Source organism: Salmo salar, chromosome ssa03 (assembly GCF_905237065.1).
Source record: "Salmo salar chromosome ssa03, Ssal_v3.1, whole genome shotgun sequence".
Taxonomy (NCBI): Eukaryota; Metazoa; Chordata; class Actinopteri; order Salmoniformes; family Salmonidae; genus Salmo; species Salmo salar.
The window spans coordinates 96,347,706-96,373,606 of NC_059444.1; the positions used below are offsets into that span (position 1 = coordinate 96,347,706).

General features: G+C 44.9%; 1 protein-coding gene across 3 annotated transcripts in view; it reads right to left on the bottom strand.

Annotated features, from left to right (window-relative positions):
- LOC106606337 (neuronal-specific septin-3) overlaps window positions 1-25,901 on the bottom strand; it is a 218,060-nt gene that overhangs the window by 153,848 nt on the left and 38,311 nt on the right. For all 3 annotated transcript variants that reach the window (XR_006769324.1, XR_006769325.1, XM_045715908.1), the window contains exon 2: window positions 3,199-4,716. Coding sequence is in view for 1 of the 3 variants with exons in the window: in XM_045715908.1 (XP_045571864.1) it covers window positions 3,199-4,716 (1,518 nt within the window). In the remaining 2 variants the exon portion in view is untranslated. The remainder of the gene's footprint in view (window positions 1-3,198; window positions 4,717-25,901) is intronic.

Below are 25,901 nucleotides of genomic sequence, written 5' to 3' on the forward strand. Positions count from 1 at the left end.
ATCAATGTGGAGCTATATACAGGGAGTACCAGTACCAGATCAATGTGGAGCTATATACAGGGAGTACCAGATCAATGTGGAGCTATATACAGGAAGTACCAGATCAATGTGGAGCTATATACAGGGAGTACCAGGTCAATGTGGAGCTATATACAGGGAGTACCAGTACCAGATCACTGTGGAGCTATATACAGGGAGTACCAGTACCAGATCAATGTGGAGCTATATACAGGGAGTACCAGTACCAGATCAATGTGGAGCTATATACAGGAAGTACCAGTACCAGATCAATGTGGAGCTATATACAGGGAGTACCAGTACCAGATCAATGTGGAGCTATATACAGGGAGTACCAGTACCAGATCAATGTGGAGCTATATACAGGAAGTACCAGTACCAGATCAATGTGGAGCTATATACAGGAAGTACCAGTACCAGATCAATGTGGAGCTATATACAGGGAGTACCAGTACCAGATCAATGTGGAGCTATATACAGGAAGTACCAGTACCAGATCAATGTGGAGCTATATACAGGGAGTACCAGTACCAGATCAATGTGGAGCTATATACAGGAAGTACCAGTACCAGATCAATGTGGAGCTATATACAGGGAGTACCAGTACCAGATCAATGTGGAGCTATATTCAGGGAGTACCAGTACCAGATCAATGTGGAGCTATATACAGGGAGTACCAGTACCAGGTGAATGTGGAGCTATATACAGGGAGTACCAGTACCAGATGAATGTGGAGCTATATACAGGGAGTACCAGTAGCAGATCAATGTGGAGCTATATACAGGGAGTACCAGTACCAGATCAATATGGAGCTATATACAGGGAGTACCAGTACCAGATCAATGTGGAGCTATATACAGGGAGTATCAGATCAATGTGGAGCTATATACAGGGAGTACCAGATCAATGTGGAGCTATATACAGGAAGTACCAGATCAATGTGGAGCTATATACAGGGAGTACCAGGTCAATGTGGAGCTATATACAGGGAGTACCAGTACCAGATCAATGTGGAGCTATATTCAGGGAGTACCAGATCAATGTGGAGCTATATACAGGGAGTACCAGTACCAGATCAATGTAGAGCTATATACAGGGAGTACCAGTACCAGATCACTGTGGAGCTATATACAGGGAGTACCAGTACCAGATCAATGTGGAGCTATATACAGGGAGTACCAGTACCAGATCAATGTGGAGCTATATACAGGAAGTACCAGTACCAGATCAATGTGGAGCTATATACAGGGAGTACCAGTACCAGATCAATGTGGAGCTATATACAGGGAGTCAGTACCAGATCAATGTGGAGCTATATACAGGAAGTACCAGTACCAGATCAATGTGGAGCTATATACAGGAAGTACCAGTACCAGATCAATGTGGAGCTATATACAGGGAGTACCAGTACCAGATCAATGTGGAGCTATATACAGGAAGTACCAGTACCAGATCAATGTGGAGCTATATACAGGGAGTACCAGTACCAGATCAATGTGGAGCTATATACAGGAAGTACCAGTACCAGATCAATGTGGAGCTATATACAGGGAGTACCAGTACCAGATCAATGTGGAGCTATATTCAGGGAGTAAGTACCAGATCAATGTGGAGCTATATACAGGGAGTACCAGTACCAGGTGAATGTGGAGCTATATACAGGGAGTACCAGTACCAGATGAATGTGGAGCTATATACAGGGAGTACCGTACAGATCAATGTGGAGCTATATACAGGGAGTACCAGTACCAGATCAATGTGGAGCTATATACAGGGAGTACCAGTAGCAGATCAATGTGGAGCTATATACAGGGAGTATCAGATCAATGTGGAGCTATATACAGGGAGTACCAGATCAATGTGGAGCTATATACAGGAAGTACCAGATCAATGTGGAGCTATATACAGGGAGTACCAGGTCAATGTGGAGCTATATACAGGGAGTACCAGTACCAGATCAATGTGGAGCTATATTCAGGGAGTACCAGATCAATGTGGAGCTATATACAGGGAGTACCAGTACCAGATCAATGTAGAGCTATATATAGGAAGTACCAGTACTAGGTCAATGTGGAGCTATATACAGGGAGTACCAGTACCAGATCAATGTGGAGCTATATACAGGGAGTACCAGTACCAGATCAATGTGGAGAGGTACGAGGTATTTGAGGTAGATATGTACATGAAGGCAGGGTAAAGTGACTATCCAGCATACCAAAATGAGTTCTGTGAAAGTTCCCAGAATGTTCTCATAACACAAAAACTGCCCAGAAAAACACTGTGCTGATGATTACAGAATGTTTGTATAAAACATTTTTCTGATGTTGCAAGAACGATCCTTAAAAACATTTAATTTGTTATTTAAGGGCTCCCAGAATGTTTCATTAGGTTGTAAGTCTGGTGGAAACATTGTGGGGACACAAAAACTGTCCAGTCTTGGTTACGGTTGTGTGTGTATGACTAAAGTTTAAAATGCCCTTTGAATGAAATAACGTGCAGATTGTCAACATATGAAGTAGAAAAATATGGTTGTGTTTGTATGATTAAATGCTGTTCAAATGTCCTATTAATGACATTAAAATGCCATGTGTATCACCTACAATACAGTCCTCAGATGAGAATTACCATTCAATCTACAATACAGTCCTCAAATGAGAATTACCATTCAATCTACAATACAGTCCTCAAATGAGAATTACCATTCAATCTACAATACAGTCCTCAAATGAGAATTACCATTCAATCTACAATACAGTCCTCAAATGAGAATTACCATTCAATCTACAATACAGCCCTCAGATGAGAATTACCATTCAATCTACAATACAGTCCTCAGATGAGAATTACCATTCAATCTAGAGAGAAACATAACAGGGATGTATTCCAGTCTGCTTTAATGGCAGCCATGTTCTATATATGTTTGGTGGGACGTTGATGGAATATTCTCCTAACCTACAGAAAACTAATCACATGAATATTCTTGAAATGTGTCTGGAACATTTAGTATCTTAAGTTCTGGGTAAGTTCTATTTGACATGTAGGGAATGGTCTCTTGGAAACATTCCTTGCACACCATGGGAACATTCCTATGAAAACGTTAGTGTATGACCTATGTGGTCGGCAGGTAGCCTAGCGGTTAAGAGCGTTGGGCCAGTAACCATGTAAATTTAAAATGCTTACCTTGCACTCTCTTTAGCCCCTGTCTCTGCACCGCCACAGGTAGAGGTGATGGTGGAGGTGAGGAAACACGCTCCTGACGCATCATCGGTGGTGGGCTCTCCTTCTTCACCCCGTTGATAAGGGCAACCCCGCTCAGAACACTGGCAGCGCTTGGAACCCTGGTGGTCGTCATGGCGTCGGGACGGGAGAAGGAAGCGATCCTCTGCAGGATGGAACCCACGCTTTCTCTCTCTGACATAATTTCCTGTGGCTGAGTGTGCTCCAGTGGCAGGGGGGTGGAGGGGGCCAGATGTCCTACCTGAGGTCTGAGGGAGAGCAGGTTGAGCTGAGGGGTCTGGGCGGGGGACAGGGGGACAGGGGACAGGCTCACCTTAGGGACAGGCTTGGCCCCCGGGGGGGAGGTAGGGGGGGGAGAGCGGGGGAGGGAGGGGTTGATGTTGTTGTAGGAGAGGTGGTGGTTGGTGGCGGGAAGAGGAGTGAGGTCACCACCGGAGCTGTCCAGACTGCTGAGGGATGGGCTAGCTGAGACAGAGAGGCTGCTGGGATAGTGTGCTCTGGGGGGAGGTTTAGGGGGGTCAGACGAGGGGGGAGGACGGGGGCTGGGCTGGGGCGTCTTCACCCCCACCAGACTGTCTAGATCCAGGGGAAACTTGTTGAGACGCTGCGTCTCTTTGGGTTTGGGCTGGGCCTGGTAGCTGTTGTGGTTCTGATTGGGAGAGTAGCATCCTTCCTTCCCAAAGGGACTGGTGTTATAATGGCGCTGGGATCCGCCATTCAAACCCTCATTGGCGTTGCCATACCTCACCCCTCCACCTCCAGCCCCCCGCACCCCCATCACCCCGCCTCCTCCTTCCCCGATCTGGAGGTCCAGACTGGGCATGGATCCGTGGCTGACTCCCCTGGACTCTGGAGCTCCCAGCCCCATAGGCCCCTCTAGCTCAGAGTGAAACACACTCCCATGAGAAGAGAACTTCTTCCCCATCCCCAGGCCCAGGCCACGCTGCTGCCCAGGACGCTGCTCCATCTGTGGGCTAGTGGAGTTGGACAGAGACCCTGGCTTTCCTGGAGGTACCCCTCCTCCTCCTTCTCCTCCCCCTCCCTGGATGGAATACTCCAGACTAGAAGAGGAGCTATGGAGACTATCATTATCGCTGCCTGGGCCAGAGAGAGAGGAGGAGAAACCCTTAGGGTTGAACTTGTTCTGGAAGGAAGAGGCCCTGGTGATGCCTCCGGAGCTCCCTCCATTGTTGTTGATGGTGGGTCTGTTCATGGCTCTGTTGAAGGAGAGACTGGAGACCATGCGGGACTTGAATACAGGGCTCTGGGCAGGGCTGGGGTTGGTACCAAGACTGATCCGGGAGCGGAAGGCAGGGGAGCCGTGGTTGGAGGTGGGGAACCCTCGACCCTCGTTGGTCTTGTTGAGGAGGGAGGTGGAGGAGAGGGGGGAGGGAACTGTGGAGGAGGGGGAGAAGGGAGGATGCTCGTCCACGTCATCGACGTCGAAGGATCTTTTCAAAGCTGTGGAGGAGAGAGAAGGAGATATGGGCAGAGGAGAGGGAGAGAGAGGGTAGGGAGGGGGAGAGGGAGGGGGAAGAGGGGGGGTAGGGAGGGGGAAGAGGGGGGGTAGGGAGGGGGAGAGAGGGAGGGGGAGAGGGAGGGGGAGAGGGAGGGGGGAAGAGGGGGGTAGGGAGGGGCAGAGGTAGGGGGGAAGAGGGGGTAGGGAGGGGGGAGAGGTAGGGGGGAAGGGGGGGTAGGGAGGGGGAGAGAGGGAGGGGGAGAGGGAGGGGGAAGAGGGGGGTAGGGAGGGGCAGAGGTAGGGGGGGAAGAGGGGGGGGTAGGGAGGGGGAGAGAGGGAGGGGGAGAGGAGGAAGAGGAAGGGGGGTGAGGGGAAAGAGCGAGGGGAGAGAGAGGTGATAGATGGAGGGACAAGGAGGGAGGGAGAGGGGGTAGATGGAGGGACAAGGAGGGAGGGAGAGGGGGTAGATGGAGGGACAAGGAGGGAGGGAGAGGGGGTAGATGGAGGGACAAGGAGGGAGGGAGAGGGGGTAGATGGAGGGACAAGGAGGAAGGGGGAGGGGGTAGATGGAGGGACAAGGAGGGAGGGAGAGGGGGTAGATGGAGGGACAAGGAGGGAGGGAGAGGGGGTAGATGGAGGGACAAGGAGGAAGGGGGAGGGGGTAGATGGAGGGACAAGGAGGGAGGGAGAGGGGGTAGATGGAGGGACAAGGAGGAAGGGAGGGTTAATAAATGAGTTAATTAATAATAGTGGCGTTGAATAGTTGTAACATTAGCTTTAGTAAAATGAAAACACTTACTAACTGTTCTTATTTAAGTTACTTTAGTTTATTCCACCTTTATTTAACCAGGTAGGCTGGATGAGAACAAGTTCTCATTTACAACATAACCTGGCCAAGATAAAGCAAAGCAGTGCGACACAAACAACAACACAGAGTTACACATGGAATAAACAAATGTACAGTCAATAATACAGTAGAAAAATATACAGTGTGTGCAAATGTAGTAAGATTAGAGAGGTAAGGCAATAAATAGGACATAGTGGCGAAGTAATTACAATATAGCAATTAAACACTGGAGTGATAGATGTGCAGAAGATGAATGTGCAAGTAGAGATACTGGGGTGCAAAGGAGCGAGTATTGAGAGGGGAGGCTGGAGGGGTTGTTTTGTGAAGGCTTTGTTATACTGAATGCATTTAGATATTGTCGTCCGTTCGTTTTTAAGGAGCCATGGGACGTCTTTCAGTGAGGTTCGTATCGGCGGAATCTTTTGCTTAATGTACACGGTGACAAAAACATTTTATTCTCTGAAAGACTACAACTCCCGATCTGGCCCGTCCCTCCCCCAACATGGGCTTTTCTGAAAGGGAGGCAGACACCACACCAAACCCTCTGGGCAAAACTGAAAGAACTGACCAGACTCAATGGCTTAAAGTGATTGCTCTATCAACATGAATTAGACCATGGAGTTTTTTTGTGATGTTCTCTTAACTAGCTACATGGTGAAATTCAACCCTATATTTCAACTGGAATATAGTGAAGAGGATTCAAAACATAGAGTAGGATTTAGCTAGAAGCTTAGGTATAGCCGATGCCAGCACCAAGAGGGCAGATGACAAATACGGTGCCTAGCTAAATGAGTTATGTTTCATACAAGCCACCTAGCTAGCTAGCTAGATAAGTTATGTTTCATACAAGCCACCTAGCTAGCTAGCTAGATAAGTTATGTTTCATACAAGCCACCTAGCTAGCTAGCTAAATAAGTTATGTTTCATACAAGCTACCTGGCTAGCTAGCTAAATAAGTTATGTTTCATACAAGTCACCTAGCTAGCTAGCTAAATAGGTTATGTTTCATACAAGCTACCTGGCTAGCTAGCTAACTTTAGTTTATCTACTGAAACTCATTATGTATTGACATACTACTACGTACAGTATCTGAATGTCTAACATCTGTTTGATGCTAGAGAGCCCCGTACAGCTTATAAAAATATATTTTGTGAATCCATTCTGGCAGACAAATTTAGTAAATGTCATCTATTTTTTATTTAAACTTAATTTAATTTACCAGTCCATAGATACACCGAATGTCATCATAGGGTGTATCGTCCGGTGTACGATGCCCAGACCCGTCCTCCAATTATGTTTGAAACACATCTCACTGACCTAGAAATGCCTTGGACAGCATGAAAACAAACCCAGATTTTCCCCAGGGTGAAATTTCCCTTTAACCTGGCAGTAGTGATGAGGGCTATCTTTACAGGGTGATGTCATGAGGCCTCAAAGAGAGATCAAACAGTAGGTCTGTAATTATGGCCTGGGCACTAACAACGGTTCTGTCTGGAGGCACACACACACACACACACACACACACACACACACACACACACCTGATATAGGCTGCTAATACAACATGGACAGTCTTCAAAGTAGAGCAGTTAGGGATGATGAAAGCACCAGAGAAGAAGAGTTGACTTTACAAATGCCACACTCTTTTTTATCTCTCTGTCTGAACCAAATGTGCCAATTTAACACACAACTCCTATATAAGGTGTTTCCATGTAAAAGGACCCATGAGCACCACCATGTGATGTTCGCAGGAGCATGTCAAATTGGGTGTCAAATGAAAGCTAAGAGTATATGTTTTAAAGAAATTAAGGGATATATAAATTTTTCAATGATTTTTCTATGCAACAAAACAAAAAAGGCTCTGATTTCTGGTCAAACAGATGGAAAAGGGATCTTATAAATACATTAAAACACAATAATGTAGAAATAAAGACCCTAATATCAACACTTATATTTAGTTTAGGAGAAAGTATTTGCCTTCTGTATGTTCAAGAAACATTGCCTTGTTCCATGTAATTCTGTTACCAACAACCCATATATCTTTATAACTATTTTCTCATTTCTCTCCCTCATCTGGAGGGAGGATTATGAAAGTTCACAGAAAGTAAAGGTTGACCTACCAATTAGTTATAGAGGGTTTACTGGTATAAAGTTTGTTTATTCATTATTAAGTCATTAAAACAGGTAATTCTGTTACCAAATCGGTAACAGAATGACCAGAAAATCTGTAACGGAAATAGTGCAATTGAATTGGCTACAATGGGAAATCAGACTAGCCACCTGCTACTGTCCTCTCTTCCACTGACATACTGTTATGTTCAGCTCATAGGGTCTGAACTCTACTGTCCTCCCTTCCACTGACATACTGTTATGTTCAGCTCATAGGGTCTGAACTCTACTGTCCTCCCTTCCACTGACATACTGTTATGTTCAGCTCATAGGGTCTGAACTCTACTGTCCTCCCTTCCACTGACATACTGTTATGTTCAGCTCATAGGGTCTGAACTCTACTGTCCTCCCTTCCACTGACATACTGTTATGTTCAGCTCATAGGGTCTGAACTCTACTGTCCTCCCTTCCACTGACATACTGTTATGTTCAGCTCATAGGGTCTGAACTCTACTGTCCTCCCTTCCACTGACATACTGTTATGTTCAGCTCATAGGGTCTGAACTCTACTGTCCTCTCTTCCACTGACATACTGTTATGTTCAGCTCATAGGGTCTGAACTCTACTGTCCTCCCTTCCACTGACATACTGTTATGTTCAGCTCATAGGGTCTGAACTCTACTGTCCTCCCTTCCACTGACATACTGTTATGTTCAGCTCATAGGGTCTGAACTCTACTGTCCTCTCTTCCACTGACATACTGTTATGTTCAGCTCATAGGGTCTGAACTCTACTGTCCTCCCTTCCACTGACATACTGTTATGTTCAGCTCATAGGGTCTGAACTCTACTGTCCTCCCTTCCACTGACATACTGTTATGTTCAGCTCATAGGGTCTGAACTCTACTGTACTGAACTCTACTGAACTCTACTGTACTGAACTCTAATGTGCTGAACTCTACTCTACTGAACTCTGCTGAACTCTACTGAACTCTACTGTTCTGTGCTCTACTGTGCTGTGCTTTACTCTACTAAACTCTACTCTACTGTGCTGTACTGAACTGAATTCTACTCTACTGTACTCTACTAAACTCTACTCTACTGTGCTGTTCTGTACTGTGCTGTACTGAACTGAATTCTACTCTACTGTACTCTACTAAACTCTACTCTACTGTGCTGTTCTGTACTGTGCAGTACTGAACTCTACTGTGATGTACTGTAATGCCCAAACTTGTGAAACATAGATGCCTGGGATTGTTTCCGTTTTAGACCAACAAAATGTGGTCTTGTTTGGGGGCAGAGCTCATTACAATAATAGCCAGTGTGTAGAATAATACCCAAACATGCAGAAGAAGGATTCTTCATATTTCTACCTTAGTGTACCTATTTAGGATACATCCCCATGAAGAGAATGCTATTCATATCCATCATTATGTATTTCTGTGTAGACAGATCAGGGACCCGTGACTGTAATTCTGGATGTTTATTATAATTTTTTATTTAACTAGGCAAGTCAGTTAAGAACAAACTGTTATTTTCAATGACGGCCTACCCCGGGACAAACCTGGACGATGCTGGGCCAATTGTGCACCGCCCTAGGGGACTCCGAATCATGGCCGAATGTGATACAGCCTGGATTCGAACCAGGGACTCTAGTGATGCCTCTTGCACTGAGATACAGTGCCTTAGACCACTGCGCCACAAGCATTTCACCTACTGTAGTTCAATAACCAAAATATATTTGTTCAAAGTCAAGGTGTCAGGTCATAGCTGACAGCCCAGTCTTTCTGCAGACATCGTTGGATCTTAATTCAGAGCAGATATTTAACTGAGTGTTTTGGAAAATGTGGATAAATAAACTGAGGGAGATTTTACCCACTGTGTTTTTGTGACATTTTTCTGAGTCGATTGTTCACAGTCGTCCTTGTTCCTAGAGATTGTTCACGGTCGTCCTTGTTCATAGAGTTTGTTCACGGTCGTCCTTGTTCATAGAGTTTGTTCACGGTCGTCCTTGTTCATAGAGTTTGTTCACGGTCGTCCTTGTTCATAGAATTGTGTGGTTTGTTGAACTTTATAATCAATGGTTTTTGTTTGGCATACATTTTAAAGTGAGAAATCTGAGTGAAGGCGGAATTCCGTTTTCTATGGAATTGCCCTATAACAAAAGAGATACAAGTCAAAAGTCCATCAACATCTAAAATGTGGAATCTACATTTGCCAAACTGAGTTATTCTGTCTTAGTGAAACGCTGAGAAACTAAAGAAGAAGAGGAAAACGTTGAAACTTAAAGTCCCCCAAAAAAGTTTGAACCCTAGATCCTGTGAAGTGTGACAGTTTCTTTAATCGCTCTTTCTCCGTCTTTCTCTCTCTCTCATTTTCTCTTGCTCTCTGTCTCGGTTTCTCTCTTTATCGCTCCTCTCTCATTCTCTTTCTCCGTCTTTCTCTCTCTCTCGTTTTCTCTTGCTCTCTGTCTCGGTCTCTCTTATCGCTCCTCTCTCATTCTCTTTCTCCGTCTTTCTCTCTCTCTCGTTTTCTCTTGCTCTCTGTCTCGGTCTCTCATCGCTCCTCTCATTCTCCCTTTCTGTTTTTCTCTCTCTCTTTGAACACAAAGCGATCTGTGGTTAAACCTCTCCCGTTTCGACCTTTGCCTTTGTGTTACAGCAGCGTCCCTTCCTGTGTCCAACACACACACACACACACACACACACACACACACACACACACACACACACACACACACACACACACACACACACACACACACACACACACACACACTCCCTTCCTGCATCCCCTCCCTCCCTCTCTGCGTAGTGGGGGGTTTAGACCAACAGACACAAAGGGGTGATTGAGGGAGCAGGGTGAGAGTCAGAGTCCAGAGAGGTTTGGTTACAGCAGACCCCAACACAACACAGGATTCATCTCACCAAATAAATGGAGGGGAGAGAGAGACAGAGAGAGAGTCAGAGAGAGAGAGGACAGACAGGACAGAAAAAGAGGACAGAGAGAGGGCATAGAGAGAGAGGATAGTACAGAGAGAGAAGGGACAGAGTGAGAGAGAGGACAGAGAGAGAGAGAGAGAGAGAGAGAGGGCATATAGAGAAAGAGGAAACCATCTCAACAGAGAAAAATGTCCTCCTGTGTGCTACCTGAGTGTACAAAACATTATGAACACCTGCTCTTTCCATGACATAGACTGACCAGGTGAATCCAGGTGAAAGCTATGATCCCTTATTGATGTCACTTGTTAAATCCACTTCAATCAGTCTAGATGAAGGGGAGGAGACAAGTTAAAGAAGGATTTTTAAGCCCTGAGACAACTGAGACGGATTGTGTATGTGTGCCATTCAGAGGGTGAATGGGAAAGACAAAATATTTAATTGCCAGTTTGAGTGTGTCACGCTCAACAGTTTCCTGTGTATCAAGAATGGGTAAAAGTTAAAAGTTAGAAAGATATAGACAAGGGAAGGTCACGCCGATAGGTAAAAGTTAGAAAGATATAGACAAGGGAAGGTCATGCCGATAGGTAAAAGTTAGAAAGATATAGACAAGGGGAAGGTCACGCCGATAGGTAAAAGTTAGAAAGATATAGACAAGGGGAAGGTCACGCCGATAGGTAAAAGGTAGAAAGATATAGACAAGGGGAAGGTCATGCCGATAGGTAAAAGGTAGAAAGATATAGACAAGGGAAGGTCATGCCGATAGGTAAAAGTTAGAAAGATATAGACAAGGGAAGGTCATGCCGATAGGTAAAAGTTAGAAAGATATAGACAAGGGGAAGGTTTCCCACCCAAAGGACATCCAGCCAACTTGACACAACTGTGGGAAGCACTGGAGTCCACATGGGCCAGCATCCCTGTGGAATGCTGTAGAGTCCATGCCCGATGAATTCAGGCTGTTCTGAGGGCAAAAGGTGGTGCAACTCAAAATTAGGAAGGTGTTCATAATGTTTTATACACTATGTTTATACCCCCCCACTAGAATCCCCATACTTTAACGATGACAGATTCTCCATCCTAGAGAGGGAGATCAATCATTTCCAGACCCAGGGACATGTACTAATTCTGGCAACCTAAACGCCAGAACGATTCCCACTAATGATCAAAATCCACAAAAAGCACTGCCCACAAAATGAGGTGGAAACTGAGCTGTACTTCCTAACCTCCTGCCCAATGTATGACCATATTAAAGACACATATTTCCCTCAGATTACACAGATCCACAAAGAATTCGAAAACAAATCCAATCTTGATAAACTTTTATTTCTATTAGGTGAAATACAACAGTGTGCAATCACAGAAGCAAGATCTGTGACCTGTTGCCACAAGAAAAGGGCAATCATGTATCTGTTTATTTATTTTCCCTTTCATACTTCAACTACTAGCACATTGTTACAAAATTGTACAATGATATAACGTTTGAAATGTCTATATTATCATTTCTGATTGTTTATTTCCCATGTTCATTGTCTATTCTACTTGCTTTGGCAATGTAAACACGTTTCCCATGCCAATAAAGCCCTTTCAATTAAATTGAGAGACAGGACAGAGACAGGACAGAGAGAGGACAGAGAGAGGACAGAGAGAGGACAGAGAGAGGACAGAGAGAGGACAGAGAGAAGGGTGTAAGCCAAGCTGAGCCCAACAGAACAACCCCAGAATGACTAAACTAAAATATGACTGTAAGAGAATGAACTACTATAGCAGTGAGTTGAACAGCAGTATAAGTTTTGGCAGAGACAGGAAGCTCACGCCGATAGGTAAAAGTTAGAAAGATATAGACAAGGGAAGGTCACGCCGATAGGTAAAAGGTAGAAAGATATAGACAAGGGAAGGTCACGCCGATAGGTAAAAGGTAGAAAGATATAGACAAGGGAAGGTCACGCCGATAGGTAAAAGTTAGAAAGATATAGACAAGGGAAGGTCAAGCCGATAGGTAAAAGGTAGAAAGATATAGGCAAGGGAAGGTCATGCCGATAGGTAAAAGGTAGAAAGATATAGACAAGGGAAGGTCATGCCGATAGGTAAAAGTTTGAAAGATATAGACAAGGGAAGGTCACGCCGATAGGTAAAAGGTAGAAAGATATAGACAAGGGAAGGTCACGCCGATAGGTAAAAGGTAGAAAGATATAGACAAGGGAAGGTCACGCCGATAGGTAAAAGTTAGAAAGATATAGACAAGGGAAGGTCACGCCGATAGGTAAAAGGTAGAAAGATATAGACAAGGGAAGGTCACGCCGATAGGTAAAAGTTAGAAAGATATAGACAAGGGAAGGTCATGCCGATAGGTCAAAGTTAGAAAGATATAGACAAGGGAAGGTCACGCCGATAGGTAAAAGTTAGAAAGATATAGACAAGGGAAGGTCATGCCGATAGGTCAAAGTTAGAAAGATATAGACAAGGGAAGGTCACGCCGATAGGTAAAAGTTAGAAAGATATAGACAAGGGGAAGGTCATGCCGATAGGTAAAAGTTAGAAAGATATAGACAAGGGAAGGTCATGCCGATAGGTAAAAGTTAGAAAGATATAGACAAGGGAAGGTCACGCCGATAGGTAAAAGGTAGAAAGATATAGACAAGGGAAGGTCATGCCGATAGGTAAAAGGTAGAAAGATATAGACAAGGGAAGGTCACGCCGATAGGTAAAAGGTAGAAAGATATAGACAAGGGAAGGTCACGCCGATAGGTAAAAGTTAGAAAGATATAGACAAGGGAAGGTCATGCCGATAGGTAAAAGTTAGAAAGATATAGGCAAGGGGAAGGTTTCCCACCCAAAGGACATCCAGCCAACTTGACACAACTGTGGGAAGAACTGGAGTCCACATGGGCCAGCATCCCTGTGGAATGCTGTAGAGTCCATGCCCGATGAATTCAGGCTGTTCTGAGGGCAAAAGGTGGTGCAACTCAAAATTAGGAAGGTGTTCATAATGTTTTATACACTATGTTTATACCCCCCCACTAGAATCCCCATACTTTAACGATGACAGATTCTCCATCCTAGAGAGGGAGATCAATCATTTCCAGACCCAGGGACATGTACTAATTCTGGCAACCTAAACGCCAGAACGATTCCCACTAATGATCAAAATCCACAAAAAAGCACTGCCCACAAAATGAGGTGGAAACTGAGCTGTACTTCCTAACCTCCTGCCCAATGTATGACCATATTAAAGACACATATTTCCCTCAGATTACACAGATCCACAAAGAATTCGAAAACAAATCCAATCTTGATAAACTTTTATTTCTATTAGGTGAAATACAACAGTGTGCAATCACAGAAGCAAGATCTGTGACCTGTTGCCACAAGAAAAGGGCAATCATGTATCTGTTTATTTATTTTCCCTTTCATACTTCAACTACTAGCACATTGTTACAAAATTGTACAATGATATAACGTTTGAAATGTCTATATTATCATTTCTGATTGTTTATTTCCCATGTTCATTGTCTATTCTACTTGCTTTGGCAATGTAAACACGTTTCCCATGCCAATAAAGCCCTTTCAATTAAATTGAGAGACAGGACAGAGACAGGACAGAGAGAGGACAGAGAGAGGACAGAGAGAGGACAGAGAGAGGACAGAGAGAGGACAGAGAGAGGACAGAGAGAAGGGTGTAAGCCAAGCTGAGCCCAACAGAACAACCCCAGAATGACTAAACTAAAATATGACTGTAAGAGAATGAACTACTATAGCAGTGAGTTGAACAGCAGTATAAGTTTTGGCAGAGACAGGAAGCTCACGCCGATAGGTAAAAGTTAGAAAGATATAGACAAGGGAAGGTCAAGCCGATAGGTAAAAGGTAGAAAGATATAGGCAAGGGAAGGTCATGCCGATAGGTAAAAGGTAGAAAGATATAGACAAGGGAAGGTCATGCCGATAGGTAAAAGTTTGAAAGATATAGACAAGGGAAGGTCATGCCGATAGGTAAAAGGTAGAAAGATATAGACAAGGGAAGGTCATGCCGATAGGTAAAAGGTAGAAAGATATAGACAAGGGAAGGTCACGCCGATAGGTAAAAGGTAGAAAGATATAGACAAGGGAAGGTCACGCCGATAGGTAAAAGGTAGAAAGATATAGACAAGGGAAGGTCAAGCCGATAGGTAAAAGGTAGAAAGATATAGACAAGGGAAGGTCATGCCGATAGGTAAAAGGTAGAAAGATATAGACAAGGGAAGGTCATGCCGATAGGTAAAAGGTAGAAAGATATAGACAAGGGAAGGTCACGCCGATAGGTAAAAGTTAGAAAGATATAGACAAGGGGAAGGTGATGCCAATAGGTAAATAGATATCGGGCATTGTGAGAGTTCTTTAAGATACACTTCAAAAGAGGTTTTGGAAGATGGGCAGGGACTCCGCTGTCCTGACTTCAGGGGGAAGCATGTTCCACCATTAGGGTGCCAGGACAGAGAAGTGCTTTGACTGAGCTGAGCGGGAGCTGCCCTCCCCTAGGGGTGGGAGGGCCAAGAGACCAGAGGTGGCGTAATGGATTGCTCGGGTTGGAATGTACGGTTTGAGCATTGCCTGAAGGTAAGGAGGGGCGGTTCCCCTTGCTGCCCCTGTTGGCAAGCACCAGGGTCTTGAAGATGATGTGAGCTTCGACAGGAAGACAGCATAGTGTGATGAGGAGCGGGGTGACATGGGAGAACTTAGGAAGGTTGAACACCAGACAGGCTGCAGCATTCTGGATAAGTTGCAGGGGTTTGATGCCAAAAGCGGGGAGCCCAGCCAACAGAGAGTTGCAGTAATCTAGACGGGAGATGACAAACGTCTGGATTAGGACCTACACCACTTCCTGTGTGAGGGAGGGTTGTACTCTACGGATGTTATAGAGCATGAACCTGCAGGAATGAGTCACTGCTTTGATGTTCGCAGAGAACAACAGGGTGTTGTCCAGGGTCACACCAAGGTTCTTTGCGCTCAGGGAGGGGAACACTATGGAGTTGTCATGTAGAGGTCTTGGAGCGGGCAGGCCTTTCACAGGAAGGAATAACAGCTCTGTCTTGTCAAGGTTGAGCTTGAGGTGGTGGGCCAACATCCAAACTGAGATGTCTGCCAGGTACGCAGAGATGCTTGTCGCTACCCGGGGTGTCAGAAGGAGAACAGTAGTTCTGTCATCCTCATAGCAATGATAGGAGAGACCATGTGAGGATATGACAGAGCTGAGTGACTTGGTGTACAGGGTCAAGAAGATCGTTTTGAAAGAGACAATCCAGAGACACATTTTGTTGACTGTTATAAAAATGGGAACATAAGCAATTTAATCTTCCAGACAGACCATCCTCTGGTAGTGCAATAAGAGCACACTGCCCCATGTCAAGAGTTAGTGTTAGCGATGGGTAGAAATTAAGGATACTAGACAACGAAGAATCTGAGTCAGCCAATGTCAACCTGTACAAGTCTGGAACAGTATTGGTACAGTGCAACCCCAAACAGTTTCAACAGAATCAAAGAGGGAGCGCTGCAGGAGAAGATCTCTCTGGTGAAGACTCCTCCACCCCGAGCAAGTCAGACCAGACCTCATCCTTAAACAACCCCACAGATGAGCAACCCCAAGCAGAGAGTCAACCTCCCAGTACAGGGTACTACTCCCTTACTGAAATGAATGATAAATTCACCCAGCTAGAGGTAAGGCACAAAAAATGGTCCAGCACAACAACACCCCTCAACCAGACCGGGAGAGCTGGAGGGGGAGAGAGACATGTCTGCACTCTGGACTGTAGTGAGACAACTTCAACAGGAGAAAGAGCAGGAGAGGAAGAAGGAGGCCCAGCGGCAGGAGAAGATGAGAGCACTAGAGGAGAAGGTGAGAGCACTGGAGGAGAAGGTGAGAGTACTGGAGGAGAAGGTGAGAGCACTAGAGGAGAAGGTGAGAGCACTAGAGGAGAAGGTGAGAGCACTAGAGGAGAAGGTGAGAGTGCTGGAGGAGAAGGTGAGAGCACTAGAGGAGAAGGTGAGAGCACTAGAGGAGAAGGTGAGAGCACTAGAGGAGAAGGTGAGAGTGCTGGAGGAGAAGGTGAGAGCACTGGAGGAGAAGGTGAGAGTGCTGGAGGAGAAGGTGAGAGCACTAGAGGAGAAGGTGAGAGTGCTGGAGGAGAAGGTGAGAGCACTAGAGGAGAAGGTGAGAGCACTAGAGGAGAAGGTGAGAGCACTAGAGGAGAAGGTGAGAGCACTAGAGGAGAAGGTGAGAGTGCTGGAGGAGAAGGTGAGAGCACTGGAGGAGAAGGTGAGAGTGCTGGAGGAGAAGGTGAGAGCACTGGAGGAGAAGGTGAGAGTGCTGGAGGAGAAGGTGAGAGTGCTGGAGGAGAGCACTAGAGGAGAAGGTGAGAGCACTAGAGGAGAAGGTGAGAGCACTAGAGGAGAAGGTGAGAGCACTGGAGGAGAAGGTGAGAGCACTGGAGGAGAAGGTGAGAGCACTAGAGGAGAAGGTGAGAGCACTAGAGGAGACGGTGAGAGTGCTGGAGGAGAAGGTGAGAGCACTAGAGGAGAAGGTGAGAGTGCTGGAGGAGAAGGTGAGAGCACTAGAGGAGAAGGTGAGAGTGCTGGAGGAGAAGGTGAGAGCACTAGAGGAGAAGGTGAGAGCGCTGGAGGAGAAGGTGAGAGTGCTGGAGGAGAAGGTGAGAGCACTGGAGGAGAAGGTGAGAGCACTAGAGGAGAAGGTGAGAGTGCTGGAGGAGAGCACTAGAGGAGAAGGTGAGAGCACTAGAGGAGAAGGTGAGAGCACTAGAGGAGAAGGTGAGAGTGCTGGAGGAGAAGGTGAGAGCACTGGAGGAGAAGGTGAGAGCACTGGAGGAGAAGGTGAGAGCGCTGGAGGAGAAGGTGAGAGCACTAGAGGAGAAGGTGAGAGTGCTGGAGGAGAAGGTGAAAGCACTAGAGGAGAAGGTGAGAGTGCTGGAGGAGAAGGTGAGAGCACTAGAGGAGAAGGTGAGAGTGCTGGAGGAGAAGGTGAGAGCACTACAGGAGAAGGTGAGAGTGCTGGAGGAGAAGGTGAGAGAACTAGAGGAGAAGGTGGGAGTGCTGGAGGAGAAGGTGAGAGCACTAGAGGAGAAGGTGAGAGCGCTGGAGGAGAAGGTGAGAGCACTACAGGAGAAGGTGAGTGTGCTGGAGGAGAAGGTGAGAGCACTAGAGGAGAAGGTGAGTGTGCTGGAGGAGAAGGTGAGAGCACTAGAGGAGAAGGTGAGAGTGCTGGAGGAGAAGGTGAGAGCACTAGAGGAGAAGGTGAGAGTGCTGGAGGAGAAGGTGAGAGCACTACAGGAGAAGGTGAGAGTGCTGGAGGAGAAGGTGAGAGCACTGGAGGAGAAGGTGAGAGTGCTGGAGGAGAAGGTGAGAGCACTAGAGGAGAAGGTGAGAGTGCTGGAGGAGAGCACTAGAGGAGAAGGTGAGAGCACTAGAGGAGAAGGTGAGAGCACTAGAGGAGAAGGTGAGTGTGCTGGAGGAGAAGGTGAGAGCACTAGAGGAGAAGGTGAGAGTGCTGGAGGAGAAGGTGAGAGCACTAGAGGAGAAGGTGAGAGTGCTGGAGGAGAAGGTGAGAGCGCTAGAGGAGAAGGTGAGAGTGCTGGAGGAGAAGGTGAGAGTGCTGGAGGAGAAGGTGAGAGTGCTGGAGGAGAAGGTGAGAGTGCTGGAGGAGAAGGTGAGAGTGCTGGAGGAGAAGGTGAGAGTGCTGGAGGAGAAGGTGAGAAAGATGACATGTGACAGAGAACAACCCACCTCAGATCCTGACCAAAGTCTTGACACCACAGCAGAACAGATAAATGAAGAACCCCAAGCCCATGGGACCCCACCCCTCCTAGCACCCCCCCCCCCCCCTGATAGCCCTCCTGACAACCCCCCCACACCCACTGAGGACACACACAAGACAAAGATTGTACTCCTTATGGGCTCAAACGGGAAGTATATACAAGAAAATAAACTTTTTCCCAACACAGACTGTCTAAACTCTGGTGTCCAAACACCCAGCCGCCCTAGACCTTCTGTCTGAGGACCAACTAGGGTCACCCAGCCACATAATAATACACACAGGCACAAACGACCTGAGAACACAGCAGGAAAGGGTGGCCACAGCACTCAAGAGAGTGATTGAAAAAGCTTCTTCCACTTCCCCAAACTCACAAGCGGGTTATCTCCACCCTGCTACCACGATAACACTTCCACCCTGCTACCATACAGTGAGTAAACGCAAGCATTTCCCATGACTGTGCCTCAAAATCAAACATCTAGCTGACCTAACACTGCACCCTGGACTTGGACAGCCTTTATGACCAGGTCCACCTCTACAAGGCATCAGAGCCCACCTTTGCCAGGACACTAAAGGACATCGACCTCAACCTCAACCGTAGCCCCAACACTTCACACAGGAGCAACAGATCAATGGACACCCCACCCAGACCAGCAAGACACTCTATCAGACCTGTGGGACCCCCGACCTACACCTAGAGGGTCCAAGCCGGGAGGGCCTACATCCAGACCACAGCACCACCAGCCACATCCACATCCACATCCACACACCAACCAATCAATACCCCCCCAAACCAACCATGCCCACACCCCATTTAGGTCCCCTCAGATCAGACCTATGCCCCTCCTGCCCACCCCATGACCCCCACTCCCGCAAAGAGTGCCTCAACATGGAAGTCACACATACGCCCAGGCCATGAGCAGGCAAACAGGCCCAACCCCCACTCTTACACTAGCCCAGATGGACCCGCTGGTTGCCCTCTAAGTTACAGAGAGCTGGTAGTCCCATCCACCAAACTACCAGGTGTAAAACAGGGAAGGGACTCAGGGGGTTATGCTAATTTGGTATAGAACTCACTAACTTACTCTATTAAATTAATCAAAACAGGAAAACATTTACATTTGGCTAGAAATTCAAAAGGAAATGATCTTAACAGAGAAAAATGTCCTCCTGTGTGCTACCTATATCCCCCCACTAGAATCCCCATACTTTAATGAAAACAGCTTCTCTGTCCTAGAGGGAGAAATCAATCATTTCCAGACCCAGGGACATGTACTCGTCTGTAGTGACCTAAATGCTAGAACTGGACAAGAACCTGACACCCTCAGCAAACAGGGGGACAAACACCTACCTGGAGGTGACAGCATTCCCTCCCCCATATGCCCTCCTAGACACAACTATGACAATATAACCAACAAAAACGGGTCACAACTCCTGCAGCTCTGTCGCACACTGGGTATGTACTTTTACGGTAGGTACACCAATAGTTCATTTCTTGGCAGTAGTACTGTAGATTACATTTTCACTGACCAGAGTCTCTCAGAGCGTTCACAGTCAGCCCACTGACACCCCTATCAGATCACCACAAAATCACAGTCTACTTGAACAGAGCAATACTCATAATCAACCATAAGGTATCGAAGATGCATGCTATTAAGAAATTCTATAGATTGGAAGGACGGTAGTGTGGGAACCTACCAAAAAACTATTGGCCAACAATAAATCCAATCCCCTCTAGACAACTTTCTGGGCAAAATGTTTTCCTGCAAGAGTGAAGGTGTAAACTTAGCAGTAGGATGCCTGAACAATACTGCATATTTGACCTACCAGCTAACATATCAAAAATGTAAATTACGGCAGAAAACCTAAGACAACAAACAACAATTAGAAATGGTTTGATGAAGAATGCAAAAACCTAAGAAAGAAATTAAGAAACCTATCCAACCAAAAACACAGAGAATCAAAAAACCTTAGCTTACGCCTTCACTATTGTGAAACACTAAAACAATACAGAAATACACAATGGAAAAAGAAGGAACAGCACATCAGAAATCAGCTCAATGTAATTGAAGAATCCATAGACTCGAACCACTTCTGGGAAAATTGGAAAACACTAAACAAACAACAACACGAAGAGTTATCTATCCAAAACGGAGATGTATGGGTAAACCACTTTTCCAAACGTTTTGGCCCTATACCAAAGAACAAACAGCAAAAACATATACATGATCAAATACAAATCATAGAATCAACTATTAAAGACTACCAGAGCCCACTATATTATCCAATTACATTGAATGAACTACAGGACAAAATACAAACCCTCCAACCCTGTGGTTGGCTGTGGTGTTGATGGTATCCTCAATGAAATGATAAAATATACAGACTACAAAATCCAATTTGCTATACTTAAACTCTTTAACATCATCCTTAGCTCTGGCATCTTCCCTAATATTTGGAACCAAGGTCTGATCACCCCAATCCACAAAAGTGGAGACATTTTACCACAATAATTAGTGGAATATGTGTTAGCAGCAATCTCTGATAAATCCTCTGCAGTATCATCAACAACAGACTCCAACATTTCCTCAGTGAAAACAATGTCCTGAGCAAATGTGAAATTGGCTTCTCACCAAAATACCTTACAACAGACCACGTATTCACCCTGCACACCCTTATTGACAAACAAACATAACAAAACAAAAGCTAACTCTACTCTTGCTTTGTTTTTTTCAAAAAAAGCTAGAGACTCAATTTGGCATAAGGGTCTGCTATACAAGGCTGGATGGAAAGCGGATGGAATGGATGGATGGAAAGCGGTGTTGGGGAAAACGTAGGGCATTATAAAATCAAAACAAACGACGAGTGTGCAGGTAAAAGTGTCAATAAACACACAGATTTATTTCCACAGGGCCGTGGGGTGAGACAGGGATGCAGCTTGAGCCCTACCCTATTCAACATATATGCCAATGAATTGACAAGGGCACTAGAACAGTCTGCAGCACCCAGCCTCACCCAACTGGACTTGGAAATCAAATGTCTAATGTTTGCAAATGATCCGGTGCTTCTGTCCCCAACCAAGGAGGTCCTACAGCAGCACCTAGATCTTCTGCACAGATTCTGTCAGACCTTGGCCCTGACAGTGAATCTCAGTAAGACAAAAATAATGGTGTTCCAAAAAAGGTCCAGTTGCCAGGACCACAAATACAAATTCCATCTAGACACCGTTGCCCTAGATCACACAAAAAACTATACATACCTCGGCCTAAACATGAACAACACAGGTAACTTCCACAACGCTGTGAACGATCTAAGAGACAAGGCAAGAAGGGCCTTCTATGCCATCAAAAGGAACATAAAACTCAACATCCCAATGAGGATCTGGCAAAAAATACTTCAACCTGTTATTGCCCTCTATGGTTGTGAGGTCAGCTCACCAACCAAGAATTCACAAAAAGGGACAAACAACCAATTGAGACTCTGTGTACAATGCAAAACCCCAAACAATGTAGAATTAGGACGATAGCCACTAGTTATCAACATCCAGAAAATAAATGTTCAATTCTACAACCACCGAAAAGGAAGTGATGCCCACACATTCCACCACAAAGCCCTCTCCTACAGAGAGATGAACCTGGAGAAAAGTCCCCTCAGACAGCTGATTCTGGGGCTCTGTTCACAAACACAAACAGACCCCACAGAGCCTCAGGACATAAACACATTTAGATGCAACCAAATTATGAGAAAATAAAAAGATAACGATTTGACAGATTGGAAAGAATCAACCAAAGAAACAGAGCAAATGTGAATACTATTTGGCCCTAAACAGAGAGTACACAGTGGCAGAACACCTGACCACTGAGACTGACCCAAAATGAAGAAAAGCACTATGTACAGACCCAGTGAGCATAGCCTTGTTATTGAGAGAGGCTGCCACAGGGAGACCTGGCTCTCAAGAGAAGAAAGACTATGTGCACACTGCCCACAAAATGAGGTGGAAACTTAGCTGCACTTCCTAACCTCCTGCCAAATGTATGACCATATTAGAGACACATATTTCCCTCAGATTACACAGCTCCACAAAGAATTTGAAAACAATCCTAATTTTGATAAAGTCCCATATCTGTTAGGTGAAATACTGCATTGTGCAATCACAGCCGTAAGATGTGAGGCTCATTGCCATGAGAAAAGGGCTTCCAGTGGAGCACAAACAACATTGTAAATACAACCTATGTTTGATCTTTTTCGCTTTCATACTTCAACTATTTGCACATTGTTACAATACTGTATAAAATAAAATAACATTTTAAATGTCCATATTCTTGTCAAACTTTTTTTAGTGTAATGTTTACTAATTGTTTATTTCCATTTTGTTTATCGTCTATTTAATTTGCTTTGTCAATGTAAACATATGTTTCCCATGCCAATAAAGCCCTTTGAATTGAGTTGAGATAAAGAAAGAGATGGTCAGAGACAGAAGGCTGAAGTGTTTTGGAATGAAAACAAAGAAGGGATACAGGTCTGTGGTTTATGACGTCAGAGGGGTCGAGTGTTGGTTCCCTGAGGAGGGGAGCAAACCCCATAGGATATAACCAAGGACACATAGTAAAGGACATGTCTCAAACCCCATAGGATATAACCAAGGACACATAGTAAAGGACATGTCTCAAACCCCATAGGATATAACCAAGGTCACATAGTTAGTAAAGGACATGTCTCAAACCCCATAGGATATAACCAAGGACACATAGTAAAGGACATGTCTCAAACCCCATAGGATATAACCAAGGACACATAGTAAAGGACATGTCTCAAACCCCATAGGATATAACCAAGGACACATAGTTAGTAAAGGACATGTCTCAAACCCCAAAGGATATAACCAAGGACACATAGTTAGTAAAGGACATGCACCCTATTCCCTGTCTGGTTTGCATGGCCAGAAGTAGTGCTAGTACTAATGGGAGAAGTGTGTCATTAGGGTGCTGTGTACGTGTCATTAGGGTAATGTGTACGTGTCATTAGGTTACTGTGTACGTGTCATTAGGGTAATGTGTACGTGTCATTAGGGTGATGTGTACGTGTCATTAGGGTAATGTGTACGTGTCATTAGGGTGATGTGTACGTGTCATTAGGTTACTGTGTACGTGTCATTAGGGTAATGTGTACGTGTCATTAGGGTGATGTGTACGTGTCATTAGGGTAATGTGTACGTGTCATTAGGGTGATGTGTACGTGTCATTAGGGTAATAAGTACGTGTCATTAGGGTGATGTGTACGTGTCATTAGATGATGTGTACGTGTCATTAGGGTGATGTGTACGTGTCATTAGGGTGATGTGTACGTGTCATTAGGGTGATGTGTACGTGTCATTAGGGTGATGTGTACGTGTCATTAGGGTGCTGTGTACGTGTCATTAGGGTGATGTGTACGTGTCATTAGGGTGATGTGTACGTGTCATTAGGGTGCTGTGTACGTGTCATTAGGGTGCTGTGTACGTGTCATTAGGGTGATGTGTAGTGTAGGTACTGGTATTTTTCCATACCCGCAGGTGTTTTGGCCTGTCTTTGTGTAAACAGTAGTGAGTTATCAGTGTACTGCGATCACACTTCTATCACCTCCTACAGTACTGATCTTATCTACTCCCCTCAGGGCCACTCTCTGGGGCTGTGTGTGTGTGTGTGTGTGTGTGTGTGTGTGTGTGTGTGTGTGTGTGTGTGTGTGTGTGTGTGTGTGTGTGTGTGTGTGTGTGTGTGTGTGTGTGTCTGTATGTGCGTGAGTGCGTGTGTGTGTCTGTGTGCGTCAAGAAGTAAAGAACCATTGGTGTACAGATTTTTTCAAACTTGGTTTAAGAATTAGAAATGCAATGTTCTTTGTATTAGCATGAGTCTTCTATCCCAACCAGGACAAAGAGGACTAAATACTCTATTCCAACCAGGACAAAGAGGACTAAATACTCTTTCCCAACCAGGACAAAGAGGACTAAATATTCTATCCCAACCTGGACAAAGAGGACTAAATATTTTATCCCAACCAGAACAAAGAGGCCTAATATTCTATCTCAACCTGGACAAAGCGGACTAAATACTCTATCCCAACCAGGACAAAGAGGACTAAATATTATATCCCAACCAGGACAAAGAGGACTAAATACTCTTTCCCAACCAGGACAAAGAGGACTAAATATTCTATCCCAACCTGGACAAAGAGGACTAAATATTATATCCCAACCAGAACAAAGAGGACTAAATACTCTATCCCAACCAGGACAAAGAGGACTAAATATTCTATCCCAACCAGAACAAAGAGGACTAAATATTCTATCCCAACCTGGACAAAGAGGACTAAATATTCTATCCCAACCTGGACAAAGAGGACTAAATATTTTATCCCAACCAGAACAAAGAGGACTAAATATTCTATCCCAACCTGGACAAAGAGGACTAAATAATCTATCCCAACCAGGACAAAGAGGACTAAATCTTCTATCCCAACCAGGACAAAGAGGACTAAATATTACCTCCCAACCTGGACAAAGAGGAATACGTTTTCTATACCAACCAGGACAAAGAGGACTAAATATTCTATCCCAACCAGGACAAAGAGGACTACATTTTCTATCGTAACCAGGACAAAGAAGACTAAATATTCTATCCCAACCAGGACAAAGAGGACTAAATATTCTATCCCAAACAAGACAAAGAGGACTAAATATTCTATCCTATCCAGGACAAAGAGGACTAAATATTCTATCCTAACCAGGACAAAGAAGACTAAATATTCTATCCCAACCAGGACAAAGAGGAATACATTTTCTATCCTAACCAGGACAAAGAAGACTAAATATTCTATCCCAACCAGGACAAAGAGGACTAAATATTCTATCCCAACCAGGACAAAGAGGACTAAATATTCTATCCTATCCAGGACAAAGAGGACTAAATATTATATCCTAACCAGGACAAAGAAGACTAAATATTCTATCCCAACCAGGACAAAGAGGACTAAATATTCTATCCTAACCAGGACAAAGAGGACTAAATATTCTATCCTAACCAGGACAAAGAGGACTAAATATTCTATCCTAACCAGGACAAAGAGGACTAGGTGTGTACAGTCAATAATTATTAGAATCAGAAGATCTAAGACCATGGCCATGTCTGAATACCCATACTAGCATACTACATACTTAAACTGCATACTATGTTCTAATTGTCGTATTCTACACTGCTCAAAAAAATAAAGGGAACACTTAAACAACACATCCTAGATTTGAATGAAAGAAATAATCTTATTAAATACTTTTTTCTTTACATAGTTGAATGTGCTGACAACAAAATCACACAAAAATAATCAATGGAAATCCAATTTATCAACCCATGGAGGTCTGGATTTGGAGTCACACTCAAAATTAAAGTGGAAAACCACACTACAGGCTGATCCAACTTTGATGTAATGTCCTTAAAACAAGTCAAAATGAGGCTCAGTAGTGTGTGTG